General features: G+C 41.6%; 2 protein-coding genes across 5 annotated transcripts in view; both read left to right on the top strand.

Annotated features, from left to right (window-relative positions):
• Positions 1 to 1,337: 1,337 nt before the first annotated feature.
• On the top strand, positions 1,338 to 9,931 carry syne2a (spectrin repeat containing, nuclear envelope 2a). The gene is made up of 9 exons (XM_065964108.1): positions 1,338 to 1,505; positions 5,953 to 6,014; positions 7,810 to 7,905; positions 8,096 to 8,173; positions 8,274 to 8,366; positions 8,461 to 8,657; positions 8,745 to 8,944; positions 9,220 to 9,320; positions 9,767 to 9,931. The coding sequence occupies exons 1-9, from the start codon at positions 1,430 to 1,432 to the stop codon at positions 9,929 to 9,931; spliced, it is 1,068 nt and encodes a 355-aa protein (XP_065820180.1). The 5' UTR covers positions 1,338 to 1,429.
• A 53-nt stretch (positions 9,932 to 9,984) lies between these two features.
• Positions 9,985 to 16,179, top strand: part of LOC109988417 (nesprin-2) — an 86,861-nt gene continuing 80,666 nt past the window's right edge. For 2 of the 4 annotated variants that reach the window (XM_065963469.1, XM_065963470.1), the window contains exons 1-15: positions 9,985 to 10,116; positions 10,295 to 10,459; positions 10,615 to 10,727; positions 10,831 to 10,999; positions 11,215 to 11,311; positions 11,433 to 11,620; positions 11,737 to 11,889; positions 12,082 to 12,219; positions 12,308 to 12,379; positions 12,536 to 12,703; positions 12,912 to 13,070; positions 13,173 to 13,859; positions 14,325 to 14,459; positions 15,449 to 15,607; positions 15,736 to 15,899. In XM_065963469.1, the coding sequence (XP_065819541.1) occupies positions 10,027 to 10,116; positions 10,295 to 10,459; positions 10,615 to 10,727; positions 10,831 to 10,999; positions 11,215 to 11,311; positions 11,433 to 11,620; positions 11,737 to 11,889; positions 12,082 to 12,219; positions 12,308 to 12,379; positions 12,536 to 12,703; positions 12,912 to 13,070; positions 13,173 to 13,859; positions 14,325 to 14,459; positions 15,449 to 15,607; positions 15,736 to 15,899 (2,657 nt within the window). In that variant the 5' untranslated portion in view covers positions 9,985 to 10,026. The remainder of the gene's footprint in view (positions 10,117 to 10,294; positions 10,460 to 10,614; positions 10,728 to 10,830; positions 11,000 to 11,214; positions 11,312 to 11,432; positions 11,621 to 11,736; positions 11,890 to 12,081; positions 12,220 to 12,307; positions 12,380 to 12,535; positions 12,704 to 12,911; positions 13,071 to 13,172; positions 13,860 to 14,324; positions 14,460 to 15,448; positions 15,608 to 15,735; positions 15,900 to 16,179) is intronic. The other 2 variants (XM_065963471.1, XM_065963472.1) reach the window with 1 other exon arrangement.

The raw sequence follows: 16,179 nt of genomic DNA on the forward strand, positions 1-16,179 counted from the left end.
AAGTATAAATACAGACTTTTAAATCAAAAATAGCAACACATCACACAGTTTAAACCTGCTATCATTTTCCTTTAATTCATGCATTTATATCCTGCCTTCTTAAATGATCTTCACCATCATAACAATTTAAACTGTACCCTCTTGTTTCACTTTCCATTGCAATTCACAGATCTTATATCTTGTTTTACTTTATGACACCCGTGCTTTGCCGTGATAGAAGTGGGAATTTGAGGTGAGGGTGCAGCTGCTGTGTGGGACACCGACTTTCCACCAGCTTTGTCCGCTCACCATAGTGAAGCAACAAATAAAACACTGGCACTGCTCTCAAGGGTAAAGGTGGCATAGTGTGACATGCTCTACTGTTATTCCCCTCCCCTCCCCCCTCTCTCTCTCTTCAGGTACAGCTAATTATATCAACAATGGGTTTTCTTTTTGTCCCTGATTTACTGAGAATCCAAGTATGAATTTTATTTCCAGGTCAAGTATTACAAAACATGTATCATTTACTTGTTTTCCACTTTAAACTAAAAAGCCTTAGTAGACAGCTGTAGCCAAAGTGAAACTCAGAGAGTGAAAGCTTGATAACATTGTAAAACACTGATATGAAACATCAAGGGAACCTGAAACAGTTAAGCATTAATGAAACAAACCAAAGGTCTTCTTGTTCCTTAACTCTTACATTATTGCACTTCTGTAGCTCCCCAACAGGAATAAGAAGAGGGGGACAAAACCTTGCAAACAAACCTGAACACTAATCTAATCACCTCTGGGACTTGTCAGGATATGACTTTTTTTTTTTCTTCCAGAGAAGATTAGGTGTGTATTTTAGCCTGCAGGAGTGATCTTGGCCTGGAGTGAATGTGGGCGGGACTTCCAGCCTTTTTTGTCCGGCACGCTCCAATGGGAAAAGGCACCTTGTTTCATTTATGAGCACCTAAAGGCCACGTCCTATTTGAAGGGACTCAACATAGTGAAACCAAACAGTGTTGTGCCAATATGAAAGGACACAGCTGAGGACATTTCCTGTGCAGTTCTTTATTGTTGTGCACCATAGCTGTGTTCAGTGACTACAGCGCTACAGGTATGTTGAGGATTTGTGACCAGGCTGTCTATTTTAATATATCTACATTAGCTCTTTCCATACAGCAGACTATTGAATCCTCTTTGAGCTCTGTGTTTGAGCATTTGCATGTGTCTACTTGTATGTGTGTGTGTTTCTGTGGTAACGTCAGGGTGTGGATGGGTGCGTTCTTTCTCTTACATGACTAATGAGGCAGCAGAGATCAGATCCAATGTTTTGGAAAAAAGAAAGTTTGCTCAGCAGTATTTACCCTGAGCTTTCTGCGCTTTCTCCGGAGTGGACAATTGACTTCTCCACGTTTTCCTGTTCCCTCTCTGAGGTTGATCTTTCGCTGTGGTTGGAGGCTGCATGGCTTCGGGTGGAGCAGAGGAAGACGATGGAGGCATTCCATTGGACATCGACAACATGCACATGCTCCTCCAAGGTCAGTCTATTCCTGTACTTTAATATGTGCTGTGGAAAGTGATTTGTTGTCATGGGAATTACAGTGCTGACCAAACTCGCTCTGATATGACAGAACTCTAATACTCACGATGAATGCATGAGTTTACAATGTGCATTACATGGCAGGTTGACCCTCAGGTTAAGGCAGCGCCAAGCTAAGAAGTGAGAGTGTTACATGCACTGTGGGCTCGTACATTTTGAGGGAAAGTGGAGGTGGTGGCCCGTCTCACCAGCTTTTTGTAAACTTAATGACGACACATTTTATTTTTCTGTTTCAGGACGTCACATCCAAAACATTTAAAGACTTTTCTGACAATCCAAAACATTAAGTAAACAGAAAGGCTCTGAACGGGGCGCTGCTGGGGATGTGATTAGTGTGCACGCTCCATGTACAGAGGCTATAGTCCTCTTATGTGGGCGGCACAGGTTCGAATCCGACCTGTCTGCTTTCCCACATAATTTCCCACTCTCTGGTTTTTGGCTCTATCCAGTGTCCTATCTCTAAATAAAGACAAAATAATCCCCAAAATAAACCTTAAAAAAACTCCAGAAAGTCTGTGAACTGAAACCACTGAGACAATGTAACATGTATGATAATGAAGGGGTTAAGATTCAGAATATTACAATGATTTAGAGAATCTGCTGCTTTGTTTTTGTGTTGACTCATTTAAAAAAAAAAACTGTCGTAATTTAAAAAACATTTGCACAAAGACTAAGTTATAAAAAGTCAACTTTGAATGTGATCTATATTTGTAATACAGTCTCTTTAACATCCATTATCCACCCAACTTTTTGCTAAGTCTGCACAAAGGGACTGATATTTGCCCACGTTTGTAGAAAAAAAAAATGAGGCATGTAATTTATGAATGAATTCAATACAGTTGTTTACCTATTGACATAGTATCAATAATATTTTAATATTCACCTGAACACACTAGATGACAGCTGCTGCTTCAGGCACACACAAAAGGACAGTTGTAAGGTCAAGTTTACAAAATGTTCTGTTGTTACAGAGATGTATGCAGCCTCTATCTTTATTTTTACTGTTGAATTTAAAGACTAAATAATGGCTTGTGTTTGGTATGAAATGATTCACTCTAGTTCACAAAAATAAAACATGTCACTCGTTGTCTCAACAACTGCAGACATACAGTAAAGTCTGTGTTTCTATACTGCTCCATATTATATCTTCAACTTTCATCACTAAAAGACCTGTAGAGTTTGTTTGCTCTACACCAATAAGCTTGCATTTGAGGAAACATCGAGTTTCCTGGTCTTCAATCATCATTGCATTATTTTGACTGGATTATTCGTTTTACTTCATGAAGTAAAAACTACCGCGCAGGAAAGATGTTCATTTGGCTAAAACCTCTAAAAATGTCCACTGCAGTCATAGTATACATCGTAGCCAATCACCAAACATACACACATGACAGAACTAAACAGGTCATGTCATTATTGCGTTGTAAAAATAAGTGAATGAATCTTAATTTCATATATTTGTTTTATATTTCTGAGACATTTCGATGCAGAAATGTGCAGAACTTAGTAATGATGTCTCATCAGTGTCCAGAATTTACATTTTCTTTCACAGTTTTTTTTAGAATAAGATTTTATTAACCATCAGGCTCCAAAATAAATGCACGACTATAATTACAAGTTATTAATATGGTTTATTTTGGGGCTTTTTCTGCCTTTCTTGTAGAGACAGGACGAGTGGATAGAGTCTGAAATCAGGGACAGAGAGAGAGTGGGGAATGATATGCGTGAAGGGATTTGAACCCAGGCTGTCCACTCAGAGCACTACACCCGTTGTACATGGGGCACGTGCTCTAACCCCTATACGCTATCAATGCCCCCCTTACTATGGTATCCTAGCTGAATATAATATCACAATGTCCTTATTGAAATCTCCACACACACAGAGACTCTCATGACATTAAATCATTTTCTGTTTGTTGATCTATAATTGGTCCATGAGAAAACACATTTGACTGATGCGTCTGAAAAAGGCCTGAAGCGAAAAGTTATTATACATGTGATGAAGCCGCTTTCTTCTTTTGTACTGGGCATGCCAGTGAACTGGGTGGAGGCCAGCGATTAAAATTCTGAGGTATTCCCCTCCTTGGCAAGCTCTTAAACAAACAGCCGACTCACATGGAGGACAAGTGTGAGTGCATAAAACTGAAAGCGATTTTCTCTGATTTCCACAAACATCTCTTTATTGATAAAAGGATTGACTGATGATTTAGTCTCATGGGACCACACACTACTACTGTGTGTCATTATGAAGGTTGTATTTAAAGTCAACACTATCACTGATCATCTAAACCTCTTGGGTAACATCATCGCTTTTAAAAACATAAAGTACAGGACCAGGTGCCCTTCTGTGTGGAGCTTGCATGTTCTCCCCCCCCTGCATGTGTGGGTTCTCTCTGGGTACTCCAGGTACTCTGGCCTCCTCCCACAGTCCACAGACCTGCTCGTTAGGTTTATTTGTGATTCTTGATTGGCTCCATTTTTGCTGTCAATTTACTCTCCAGGCTATATAGAAGATAAATTCCTATGCTATACCTCCCTCCACATTCCTATGAGATTTTCATCTCTCCTATGACACCGTAACAAGGACATCCTTTAACACATTATAAATAGTATAAGTTTAATATTTTGGTAACAGAAGCTTACAGGTTCTGGTCTAGTACCCTTTGAAGAACCATGTATGACCAAATCCGCTCACTGTGTGTGTGCATACGTCTGTCTGAGAGTTCATTATCGCTGTGAGAGTGTCTCTGTGTGTATTAACTGTGTGTGAGAGTGTCTCTGTGTGTATTAACAGTGTGTGTGAGTGTCTCTGTGTGTATTATCTGTGTGTGTGAGTGTCTCTGTGTGTATTATCTGTGTGTGAGAGTGTCTCTGTGTGTATTAACAGTGTGTGAGAGTGTCTCTGTGTGTATTAACTGTGTGTGTGAGTGTCTCTGTGTATATTAACAGTGTGTGTGAGTGTCTCTGTGTGTATTATCTGTGTGTGTGAGTGTCTCTGTGTGTATTATCTGTGTGTGAGAGTGTCTCTGTGTGTATTATCTGTGTGTGTGAGTGTCTCTGTGTGTATTAACAGTGTGTGAGAGTGTCTCTGTGTGTATTATCTGTGTGTGAGAGTGTCTCTGTGTGTATTATCTGTGTGTGAGAGTGTCTCTGTGTGTATTAACAGTGTGTGAGAGTGTCTCTTTGTGTATTAACTGTGTGTGTGAGTGTCTCTGTGTGTATTATCTGTGTGTGAGAGTGTCTCTGTGTGTATTAACAGTGTGTGAGAGTGTCTCTGTGTGTATTATCTGTGTGTGAGAGTGTCTCTGTGTGTATTATCTGTGTGTGAGAGTGTGTGTATCTGTGTGTGAGAGTGTCTCTGTGTGTATTAACAGTGTGTGAGAGTGTCTCTGTGTATATTAACAGTGTGTGAGAGTGTCTCTGTGTGTATTAACAGTGTGAGAGTGTCTCTGTGTGTATTAACAGTGTGAGAGTGTCTCTGTGTGTATTAACAGTGTGTGAGAGTGTCTCTGTGTGTATTATCTGTGTGTGAGAGTGTGTGTATCTGTGTGTGACAGTGTCAGTGTCTATGTCTGTCACCGTCTTGGAAGCCATCCCGGCTTGTATCCAGATCTTAGCTGGCAGCCGTACTCCAGCGTTAAGAGGAACTCCGGGTCACCGTGTGTTAGACAGGGCCGTGTTATGCTGTTTAAACTTCCCTCATTATACATGGATTTACTGACTATCGCTAATAAGCATGGAGGGCGGAGGAGTGTGTCACTCGGCTGCTGCTGGTGAGTATCTGATTACCTGCCTGCAGCTCAAAGGAGCGCTGCACTGTTGTTATGAAGTTTCAGGATTATGAATGATTCAGCTGCAGCATGTTTCAGACAGGGGAGGTCAGCTCCCTCTGAACATTTATATTTAATAGTTTGTTCAGTCCAACTGGAGTTGGAACTAGCCTACCAATGACAAAAACAAAAACAACAATTTCACACCATTGCTGCTCTACCTATTGTAAAGCATAGTGAGACATAAAGGAAACAATGTACTAATAATGAAACACTGCGTGCATTTTTTATTTAAACTCAAAACTCAAGTTTGAGTTTAACAGAGGCGCTGCTTGTCAACAGGCAAGGCAGGCAACTGACAGGGCTGCAATGACACTAGGAAACCTTCCTAAGAGGGCCCCATCTGGCAGCATTCCCTCTTATTGCCCTGCTGAACGCTGGTTTGAGGGCCCCCCCCCCAACTGATCTTTTCCTTGGGGCCCCAATAGACTCGCCACTGGAGCTTAAATAATATCGCAGCTCTTCATGTCATCCAACAGAGAGAGTTCTAGCGTTCTCTCATTCTTTACTTTCGATTGTGAAACGATTCAAATCTTTTGTCTGTTTCCTCGACAGTGGAGCATGATCAGATTCAGAAAAGGACGTTCACCAACTGGATCAACGCTCAACTCTCGAAGGTAAGTTGAGCATCACGGGTACACATATCACTCATCTGTGACGCTCGTTGGATAAATGAACACAACATGTTTGCTGCATTTGTTGAAGAGCGCTCGAGAGCTGTATGCATGTTATACTTAAAACAACACAAGAGTAATCTTTTTTATGCTTGTCAAGTCAGAACCTTGTACTTAAGATAAGATAAGATAAGATAATCCTTCACTGATCCCCAGAGAGGAAACTCAAGTGTTGCAGCAGTAAAAGACAAGAAGAAGAGTACAAATAAAATGAGAATTTATAGGAATAAAGATAAAGGCAATATGTATTTACAGCTATTACAAGCAAGTAATTCAAAGTAATAGTAAATAATGTGTTTTTTTTTCTTTTAAATGAAACTTTATTAAAGATAACAGCACATAAACGTTTGTTATCAGCTATCAAATGAGAAAGATCTTTATGAGATTTTTCAACTTGTCAGTTGAAGTGTTTTATAGTGAGTGTGTAAGAGAAAGGATGATGTAATGGTGCAGGTCAGGTTTCCTACTATTTGTTCACATGTAAGAGGAAAACTGTTTTGTATTGCATGCCTTCACTTTCTGCACAAGCTTTAGAAATGTCTTCGATATTTTGTCTTAGATGGAAAGTGCTGACTTATGTTTTTGCACAAAGTTAAGCTGCTTTTCCGTGTGCTATACTTAGACAAGCTTGAGCATTAAAAATGTTTTCTTAAACTCTACCAAGGGACTGTTGTGTGGCATGATGTCATGCTGCGGTGAAGCTGTAAGTGATATTAAGCAAACTTTAGACATGCTGACTCATTGCTGAGGTTCAGTGAAGCAGCTCATCACAGATCTGAGACACTGAGACGTCTGTGACTCTCGCCCGGCGTATAAATAGTTCCCCGGTGAAGCAGAACAGCGCGTAACCTGAATCCTGCCACCTCGTCATAAAAAAACACTCATGCCCATCTGACTGCACTCTGAAACCACTGGTTCATAACCTGCCATCTGTTACAGCAATCTCCTGACCAACCCCCAACAAGAGATTCTTCCTGTATGTCTAGAGGACAGCAGTCACTGCTTGGCGTGAAGCTTCGACCCCTGAAACTGAAATATGAAGCCATTACAGATTCATAACAGACAGTTTTAAATGAAGGACTTTTGGAGTTATCACATTTATTTATTGAGGAGCTACAGTATATGTAGTATTTAAAGAAACATGATATGACCAAATAAATACTGATATACTTGGCTTTTTTTTTTTGTTCCTTGCACGTCAGGTTTTTTGTTTTATTTGCTGAAAATTTCATTTTCTCAATCCTCTTGTTTATTTTTTACTGAATGACAAGAGAGTACTCTGAATGACTTCTTGTTTTGTTTATTATCAGCAGATTGATATTCTGTCAAACAGTGACCCTCTGCTATACTTGAAACGTCCAACATCCATCTACCATTGACACCAGAAGCCCCTAAATGTACTCTAGACGCCCCCTTCAGAGGCTTTATCATTGTCGGGCAATAACAGATCGGTTCTGAGATTACTGGGTCCCCAATGATTTTAGTGTTATGATCAATTGCTCTTGATGCTGTTGTTGATAGCGTATACTTTAAACTGTTTATTGTGTAAATGCAAATTAAAAAGGCGTTGATCTTCTTTGCCAAAGATTGACAAGTGAAGAGTCGTCATAGTTGCACTGGATGGATCAGTGCAGTTTAAGATGGGTGATATTTTTCCCCTGATCTCAAACATCCTGCAGCTGGATTGACAAATAAATCAAACTTAACTTTGTTTGTTTGTTTGTTTGTATTGTTACAGAGATGCCCTCCCTCACACGTGTCAGACCTCTTCTCTGACCTTAAGAATGGGTCACAGCTGCTCGACCTGCTGGAGGTGATGACTGGTCAACCTATGGTGAGTCAATCAGATGGTTTTTTTTCTGATTCCTCCTAAAAAAAAAAATCCCTCCAAGAAGTTTATGATTGATCTGTATGGCAGTATTCCAGTGTGAGTGTTGGGCTAGTCGAAATCCAAACAAACACAGAAACAGATAAAGTGGATATTATTCTCACAATAAAGCTGATGTTGTGATTTGTCTTCACAGAAAAGACAGAGGGGCCGAGGGGTTTTCCAGCAGAGGGCCAACATCGAGACAGCACTAAACTTTCTCAAGAAAAAATCAGTAAGCTTCCACAAAAAAAAAAAAAAAACATGAATAATGGCAGAGAAACTCAGAGAGAAATACACTTAGGTGTATTAATGAATCTGTTTTGTTTGATCAGATCAAAATGGTGAACATTAACATCCCAGATATCATGGATGGACGGCCCTCCATCATCCTCGGCCTCATCTGGACCATCATCCTCCACTGTCACGTGAGTACAGATCATAACTAATGTTCTGAACACCAATACTGCTTTCAAAGGCACGGGTCATGTTATAGCCGTTGTATTGTTCTCTCTGTTTTAGATAGAGGAGCTGGCCAGCACTCTCTCCTACAGCTCTTGTCATTCCTCCCTCGACTCTCTGACCAGCCTGGACTCCTTTTCTGGCAGCCCGGTCCCAGCTAGTCCAGTCCATGCAGGCCGGACTTCACCTCTGCATAAACACTTCCGAATATCTGCCAAGAAGGCCCTGATCATGTGGGTCAGGGACCAGTGCCAAAGGTTGGTTATCCACCGTCTGTGTACGGTAAATCTACTTCTAGGCCTACACTGCTTTTAAGGGTATTTAATTTGTGGTTCTCTCTCCAGGGCTGGTTGCTCTCTAAGTGTGAAGGACTTTAAGAAGAGCTGGAGAAGCGGAGAGGCCTTCCTGGCCATCCTGTGCTCTCTCAGGCCACAGCTGGTTGATCTCTCTCTTGTGCGGTTCAGACGCAACCAGGAGAACCTGGAAGAGGCGTTTCACCTGGCTGAGAGGGAGCTCCACATCCCCCGTCTGCTGGAGCCCCAGGGTGAGGCTGACTTTTTCAGATTGTCAATAAAGTGTTCTAGCCATCTATATCCAAATAACAAAGAGCATTAAACGTAACAATCAAGGTTAAGATTTTTTGGACCACAGTAGTAGTTTTGAATTATATTACGTTGGTCACCTGTTTAGCCTCATACATGTGTCTGCCACCTTGATTTTGGTAGATGGGTGCGACCATAGACTGGATGTTATCTCAGTTACATCGACCATTTGTTTCTAAAGAAGGGTACTAAACCTTTCTTTGTATTTTCACTTCAGATGTGGATGTTAAAGACCCTGATGAGAAGTCCATTATGACTTATGTGGCCCAGTTTCTCCAGTACTCCAATGACATGCCTTCACCTGATGACCACCTGCAGGTAGGCAACCAAAACCAGAACTTCACTCTCAGTGTCACAGCTTCTGAAAACTTCACTGCAGAAATCACAACATAGCTGAAGTCAAATCTGAATCTGTCCTCTTAAAAACAAACTACTGTTTCGCCCTGCTGCTTTCTTTCCCTGCTCAGTCCTTCAACCCAACGTTTCCTGTTTACCCAACATTTCCTGTTTATTCTTTTGATCCTGTTTATTCTGTTGTGGTGTTGGTGGGGTAGCTGTTTCCTCTGGTTGAGCCCTCTTCTCTCCCATCTGTCAACTTGCCTGCTCACTTTACTCCTGCATTCGCTGTCTCACCGTTACGCCAGGTAGCTGTAACAACTCCTCTTTTCTCTTTAAATCTTTTATTTGCTAGCTTTTCGAAATTCAATTTTCGTGAGTTCAAAAGTTATGACTCCCATAAATACACCTCAATATTGAACCTTTAGGTCCCCCAAAGTGAGCGAGCACTAGAGTTGACCTCCTGGCTGCAGCAAGCCTACCAGGAGCTGTCAGAGGCACGCACAGCTACAAAACATTCAAGCTTTGCTGAAAAATATCAGGTGAGGCAAAGAACAAGCTCTCAAAGAATAGAAAAAAAACAACAACTGTGAATCATTTGGACAGTGTTAAGAAGATATGTCTGTATGTGGATCATCAGGTACTTCAGAAACTGTCTGACTCGTTCACTGAGCAGAGGAAACCAGTGATGACCCTCCTCGCTGCAGTAAAGCGCTGCCCTGAGCTGAGCCAGGAGCAGCGAGCTCTCAGGACAGCGTCGGATCGTCTGGAGGAGGAGGTGAGGACGTCCACAGATGGAGAGTTGTAGTCACTTATGTTTTGTCTGGAGTAATAGCTCCGTCCAATTCACTTCCTTCGTCCCTCTTCAGCGGACTAATAAACACTTCGTTAGGCTACATTGCAAAGACCAGAATCTGTACTCATACCAGGTTTCTGTATGTGTGTGTCTTGTCCAGCTGCAGAGGTGTAAAGCAGACCTGGACTCAAGTCTTCCTCCTCCTCTGGACTCAGTTGTGGTGTGGCTGCAGCGTGCAGAGGCAGCGCTAACAGAAGACGGAGGAAAACAGAGAGATCATGCAGATGCTGCAAAAGATGCAAGAACTCAACAAGACAAGTTAAAGGTTAAAAACAACAGACATTATGCATTGGCTTCAACAAGCTGTAGACTGGGGTTGATTTAGGCCATAGATATGAACTGGAAATGTGTGTTATCTGTCTACTTGTGAGATGAAACTAGTTGTCATAATGTAACATTTTTATAATGTTGTTTTTTCAGACATTGATTAAAGAGATGAGCCATCATGTCAATATCCTTGATACCTTCAAAAACATGGATGTCTCGGGGAACTTAGTCGTGCCCCTTGAAAAGTTTGATGAGGTAAAAAGACGGTAAGTGATATTCAGTGATATTCAGTTTTGATTATTATCGCAGCATTTTGGTTCCATTAAAACATTCAAATGATGCATAAAAACCTTCTTTTTTTTGGAACAGTTTAACAAATATCAGAGTGACAGCCAAGTATCAAGGGATCAAGTTGGAGTACAAGGAATCTCGTCACACTGTGCTTGATCTCCTGGGCCGCGTTGATGCTGAGGTTCAGACATGGAAAGCCCCCTACAGGTCCCAGGAGACAGTGACCCAGCTTCTGCAGGACTGGCATGTGAGTATCTGAGAGCAGGACATCAAATAAAAAAAAAAAAACTCATTCTGGCAGTATTATTGTGGTGGAAATGGATTTTAACAAACTCTCTTGCAAAGGATTTAGGACGGCAAATCGATGATATTGGCTTTAGTTAAAAATAAAAGAGTAGTGTGATAATTGATGCTTTTTTAGAAACTTGCACAAGTGACGACTTTGGTTGATTTGTTTTCTAGGAAACTATGGACCGCCAAGGACAGCTTTTGATTCTGATGGACGCTCTCCAAAAGCTGCAGAAAAAGGCGAATGCTTACACAAGCAAGGCAGCGTTAAGTACGAGCTGAATATGTGCCTGTGATTATTTGCTCTAAAGCACCGAATCCTACCTTCATATTTTATGTGAGGAAATCTTATTTCCAAAAGATTTGACCTCTGTACACTCTCTCCCGTCCAGGTGGAGATTCCCAGACTGTTACTCTGCAGGTGAAGGAGGCAGAGAGGGAAGCTGAGTTGATACAACAGGCTGTGACGGCGGTGAGAGGGACGATGGAGAGAGTGGCGTCTGAGTGGGAGACTTACAACGACTGCATGACTTCTCTGCAGACATGGCTGACACAGCAGAGAGACGTGATGCATGATCAGGTACCTCAGTCTGTTTGTCCAGAAAGAGAATCTTTTCTGACTCTCAGTGTTGCAACGTAAACTAATTCCTCATTGAAGTGGAGATCCATTATCATTTCTTGTTTTGATTGCTGCAGGATATGAGTAAGTGGACATCGTGTCAGGCCAGGTTAAATGAGGCGGGGAACTTTCTCATCGAAGTGACAGATTCTTCAGCCAGCCTCGCTCTGACAGAGCAACTCAGAAAGATCAACATGCAGTGGGCTGGATGTGTGAAGAGGACGAAGTTTGTGAGTATCACTGCTCTCACTGATCCATCCACTGTCACTTCAGACTTAACCTGTCGTTAAAGTAAAGCTCAAGTAAATGTAGACTTCATTTCAAAATGATGTAGCTTTTTTTTCCCATCAAGGCTTTTTTTCTTTGACTTTTTATGGAGCAAAACAAAATGTGATTTTCACATGATGGCATGTTTCTCTCAGGGTGTATCCTCAGAGTCCAGTGTAGGCCCTCTGTGTCTTCAAACGGTGCCTTCACTGACCCAGGAGGCCAGCTTTCTACTAAATCAGCCACTGGAGGTGTCCTCAGTCCCACTGAAGGCTAAACAACAGAAGCTACAGGTTAGTAAAGATACATGAAGGGAAAGATGGAAACAGTCATAACTCTATAAGAATTCTTATTTTATTTCTTTTGTTTTCTCTTGACCAGCTGATCAGCAAAAAGATGACTGAGGTGGACCTCTCCTCTCTCAGTCCGTCCACAGACTTCACACCCCCACAGGTGATGCAAAAATCCCCAACCTATCTGTTATACATTTCAACAGGTTTCATTTCTTCTAGCAGTTAAAACTAAACCAGTTCTGTTCATAATGCTGTGACAAACTAAGGGCAGGTTTTTACATCTGATGACATCTGATGACTTGTACGTGTACGACAGGTGCTTGCTGAAGCAGAGAGGACCTGTGGAGAGCTGCAGAGGGCTGCATCCAGGCTGGAGGGCCGTCTGGCAGAACTGAACCACTGGAGCACCGAGACCCTGGACTGCTACCAACAACTAAAGGAGAGAAAACACAAAGGACGTCCTGCGCTGCAATCTACAGCCAAAGTCAGCGAGCTAAAACTTTGTGAACACTCTAATTATCAGGCATTACCATAGTCATCGATGTTTTGTTTAAACCATCACAAATAATCCCAGAACACCTCATACTCATATATAACATGTAACACAGGACAAAATACATAAACAGTATAACATGATAATATAAGTAATATAATAGACATAACACACTGCGTGTTATATAAATCATTTCTAGGCTCTGATCTCTCGAGGCCCGCAGCTGGAAAACCAGGTTGTAACTGAGGGGCAGGATCTGCAGGTCCTTGTGGCTCAGGTACAGAAAACCTCTCCTCTGCAGCACCTCAGCACCTCTGACATGCAGGACAGGATCTCAGAGGCGGTTAACCACTGCCAGGTGAGTTCAAGTGACGTTTGGTTTCGTTCCTCAGGTTCTTCAGTTGTTGCATATTTAATGTTGAATAATGTCATCTGTATTTGTTTTATTTTTTTTTCTCAGGAGATTCTTGGCATGTTTAGCTCGCTTGGATTCCAGCGACCTGTTGGAGCAGCCAATCAGACACAGAAGCAGCCAGAGCCAGGGGCCATTGTTGTGGCCAGAACCAAACATGTGGACAAGATTGGGAATGTTTCCGTTCAAACCCACATCCCAAATCAGTTTCTAGCAGAGTTTCCATCTCAGTTGCCTCGACAAAGAGCGAAAGATCTCCAGCAGATTGTTACGCAGGATGAACCGACCATTGTCATACCCCGAGTCCAAATACTGCCTCAGCCTTTAAGAGAACCAGTACCACAAATTCACTCTCCTCTCACTCCAACTAGAAAAGCTACTGAATCCCATCCTATGATTCAGCCTCAGTCATTTCCCCAAACCTTCAATCAGGCTCCAAGTCCAAGTTTTTCTGAACTTGTAACAAGTACAGTCTCCAAGGAAAAAGAAAGCCCACACACTTTACAAACCAACAAATCAAAATCCAGATCTGTAAGCAAACCGAAGACTCCACAGACAGAGAAAAAACCTCCTCTTCCACCAGCCATGGACCGCAGTGAGGTTCATTCAAAAGCCCAGTCAATGGCAAAGAGCCGACTGCTGAAGGCCAGGTTTCACCTGCAAGGACGCATCCAGCAAGCCATCAACTTATTTGGAGGCAGAGACATTTCAGACACACAAGCCAAGAGGAAACAGGTATGCTTTAAAAATACAAATTAAAAGGTCAGGCTTATTCCCAGTGCATGTTTTCTTAGTGACAAAAAAGCACATCACATATTTTATCCAGTCTTTCAACGAAGAGCAATGTATGTGGATTTGCAGCAATGGTATTTTCATTGTTTGAATTTAAAACCAGATTAAAAAAGAAGTACTAAAGCAGATTTTGTTTTCTACATTTACCCACCAAAAATATCAACTCTGTTTTAGCTAATAAGTAAGAGTTATTTCAGAATGTATGTGAAGCCAGCTTGTTGGCACCATGTTGCTTCAAAAGCGTAAATCCAAGCTGCTTTTCATGTTCCAACATCCAGACCTTAAGAATAAAAAAATCCAATCTTCAAAATTCAGATCAGTCCTTTAAAGGTCTGTGGTGTTTTGCTTTGCACAGCTGCCAGTCTTGTTTGTCCGTCTTTGTCCAGCTTTGTGTCTTTTTTTGTTCAGAAAGCTTTAAAAGTTCTTCAGCCTGCCGTCCTCGAGGAGTTCCTGGGTGCAGTGGAGGGTTTTGGGGCCTTTTGCACGGGGTCCCAACTCCAGGAAGTGAGCCGCCTTTCTGACTCGGTCAGGAAACAGTGGGAGGTACGACAGGGGCTCCATTTGGAAAACCTATACTGTTTTTAGAAAATTCTGTCAGAAAGAAAGGTCCGGTTGAGATTTTAAAGCAGTATTAAGGCTTTAAAAATACATTTTTTTAAAGTATCACCTCTGAATGTTTCTGTTTTTTTCCCATTTGTAATAAATTAAATGTCTTAAAGATTGAATAGATGGAGTTGGTTAAATGTGGGAGACCAGTGGTAGACTGTAACTGGCTGTGGCATCAAATACATTTATTAATATTCGAGCAGGTTGCTTGACAAGATGACAATTCTTGGGGCAGCGGAGAGCCTAGCGGTTATGTCGTGCGTCCCATGTACAGAGGATTGAATCCAACCTCGGCCCTTTGCAGCAAGTCATCCCCCACTATCTCCTCCCAACTCTCTCTTCAGCTGTACTTTCATATAAAGGAAAATGCCCCCCCCCCCCCCCCCCCCCCCTCCGAAGAAAATTGTCCCTTCTAGAAGTAAACTTACTCTTAGCTTAGCCTAGCTTAGCTTAGCTTAACACACAGACTGGAAACGGTGGTGGAAACATTAGCCTAGCTCTGTCTAATGTTTAAAAAAAGCCTAGCAGCTCCTCTAAAGCTCCTCTAAAAAAACAATATAACTTGATTGTTTAGTCAGTAAAAAACTAAGTTGAAAAATGTTTTTTTTTTCCCAGACTTTATGCTAAGCTAGGCTAACCGTCTCTTGGCTTTAGCGTCATATCAAATGGACAAATGTGAGAGTGTCTATCATCTGACACTCTCTCTCAAAATTGTACTATTTCTGATAAAATACCGTTTTAAATAATATCCAGTTAACTCTTTTACTCACAAACTGTCTGAATTTTTGGTTAAACTCTTAAACTGCGGCGCACTTCCACAACTAAATGAGATTATTTCAGGGGTTCCGTTATGATACATGATGAATCATGCATGATTACCTGGCACCACTTAAATATAAGTGTCTGCTTGTTTGTGTCGCTCTCAGGATGTACGCAGAGAAATTGCTGCTTTTGTTCCCGTCTTGCGGTCTCACATCAGAGCGGGAGAGCATTCATTTTCTGTTGTGCAATGTGAAACGCAAACTAACAATCTGCATGAAGCGACTGACCAGACTGACCGTGGCTCTGTGCTGCAACAGCGACAGGTATTTGCCCTAACTCTGTATGATTCACGTTAACATTTGAAAGTGTTGTGTGACTCTGTTATTATAGTAGCAAGATAAAAAAAATAAAGTTTGAGTTCAGTGACTCAGGAGTTCATGTTTCCTCTCAGGCCGTCACAGATGAAGACGCATCTGTGGAGGAACGAGCTGAATCCCTGCAGGAGCTGTGTGACACGCTGACACCAGGAGAATCGTCCCTAACAACAGACCCACTGAGGGAGTCAGAGGAAGTGCAGGAGACACAACCCAGTGACACAATGCTCCAATCTGACCAGTAAGATCCTGCTACAGACAAGCACTATGAGATGTTGCATACAATTCTTTCATATACAACTGTATGATTTTGATTTGTATGCATTGAAAGTCTGCAGCTTTCAGAAAAAAACATTTTCTGCACTGCAAGTTATTCTTTGGATCAACAAGTCAAAACATGTCCTTTACCCAGCCAGAATAAAACTGTTTAATGAGGATCATCATTACATTGTAAAAAAGGAGTTAGTGTAACATTTTTAGTTGAAAGCCTTTTTCATTTTTTTCGAGATATAATCTGTGAC

Source organism: Labrus bergylta, chromosome 15, assembly GCF_963930695.1.
Source record: "Labrus bergylta chromosome 15, fLabBer1.1, whole genome shotgun sequence".
Classification (NCBI taxonomy): Eukaryota; Metazoa; Chordata; class Actinopteri; order Labriformes; family Labridae; genus Labrus; species Labrus bergylta.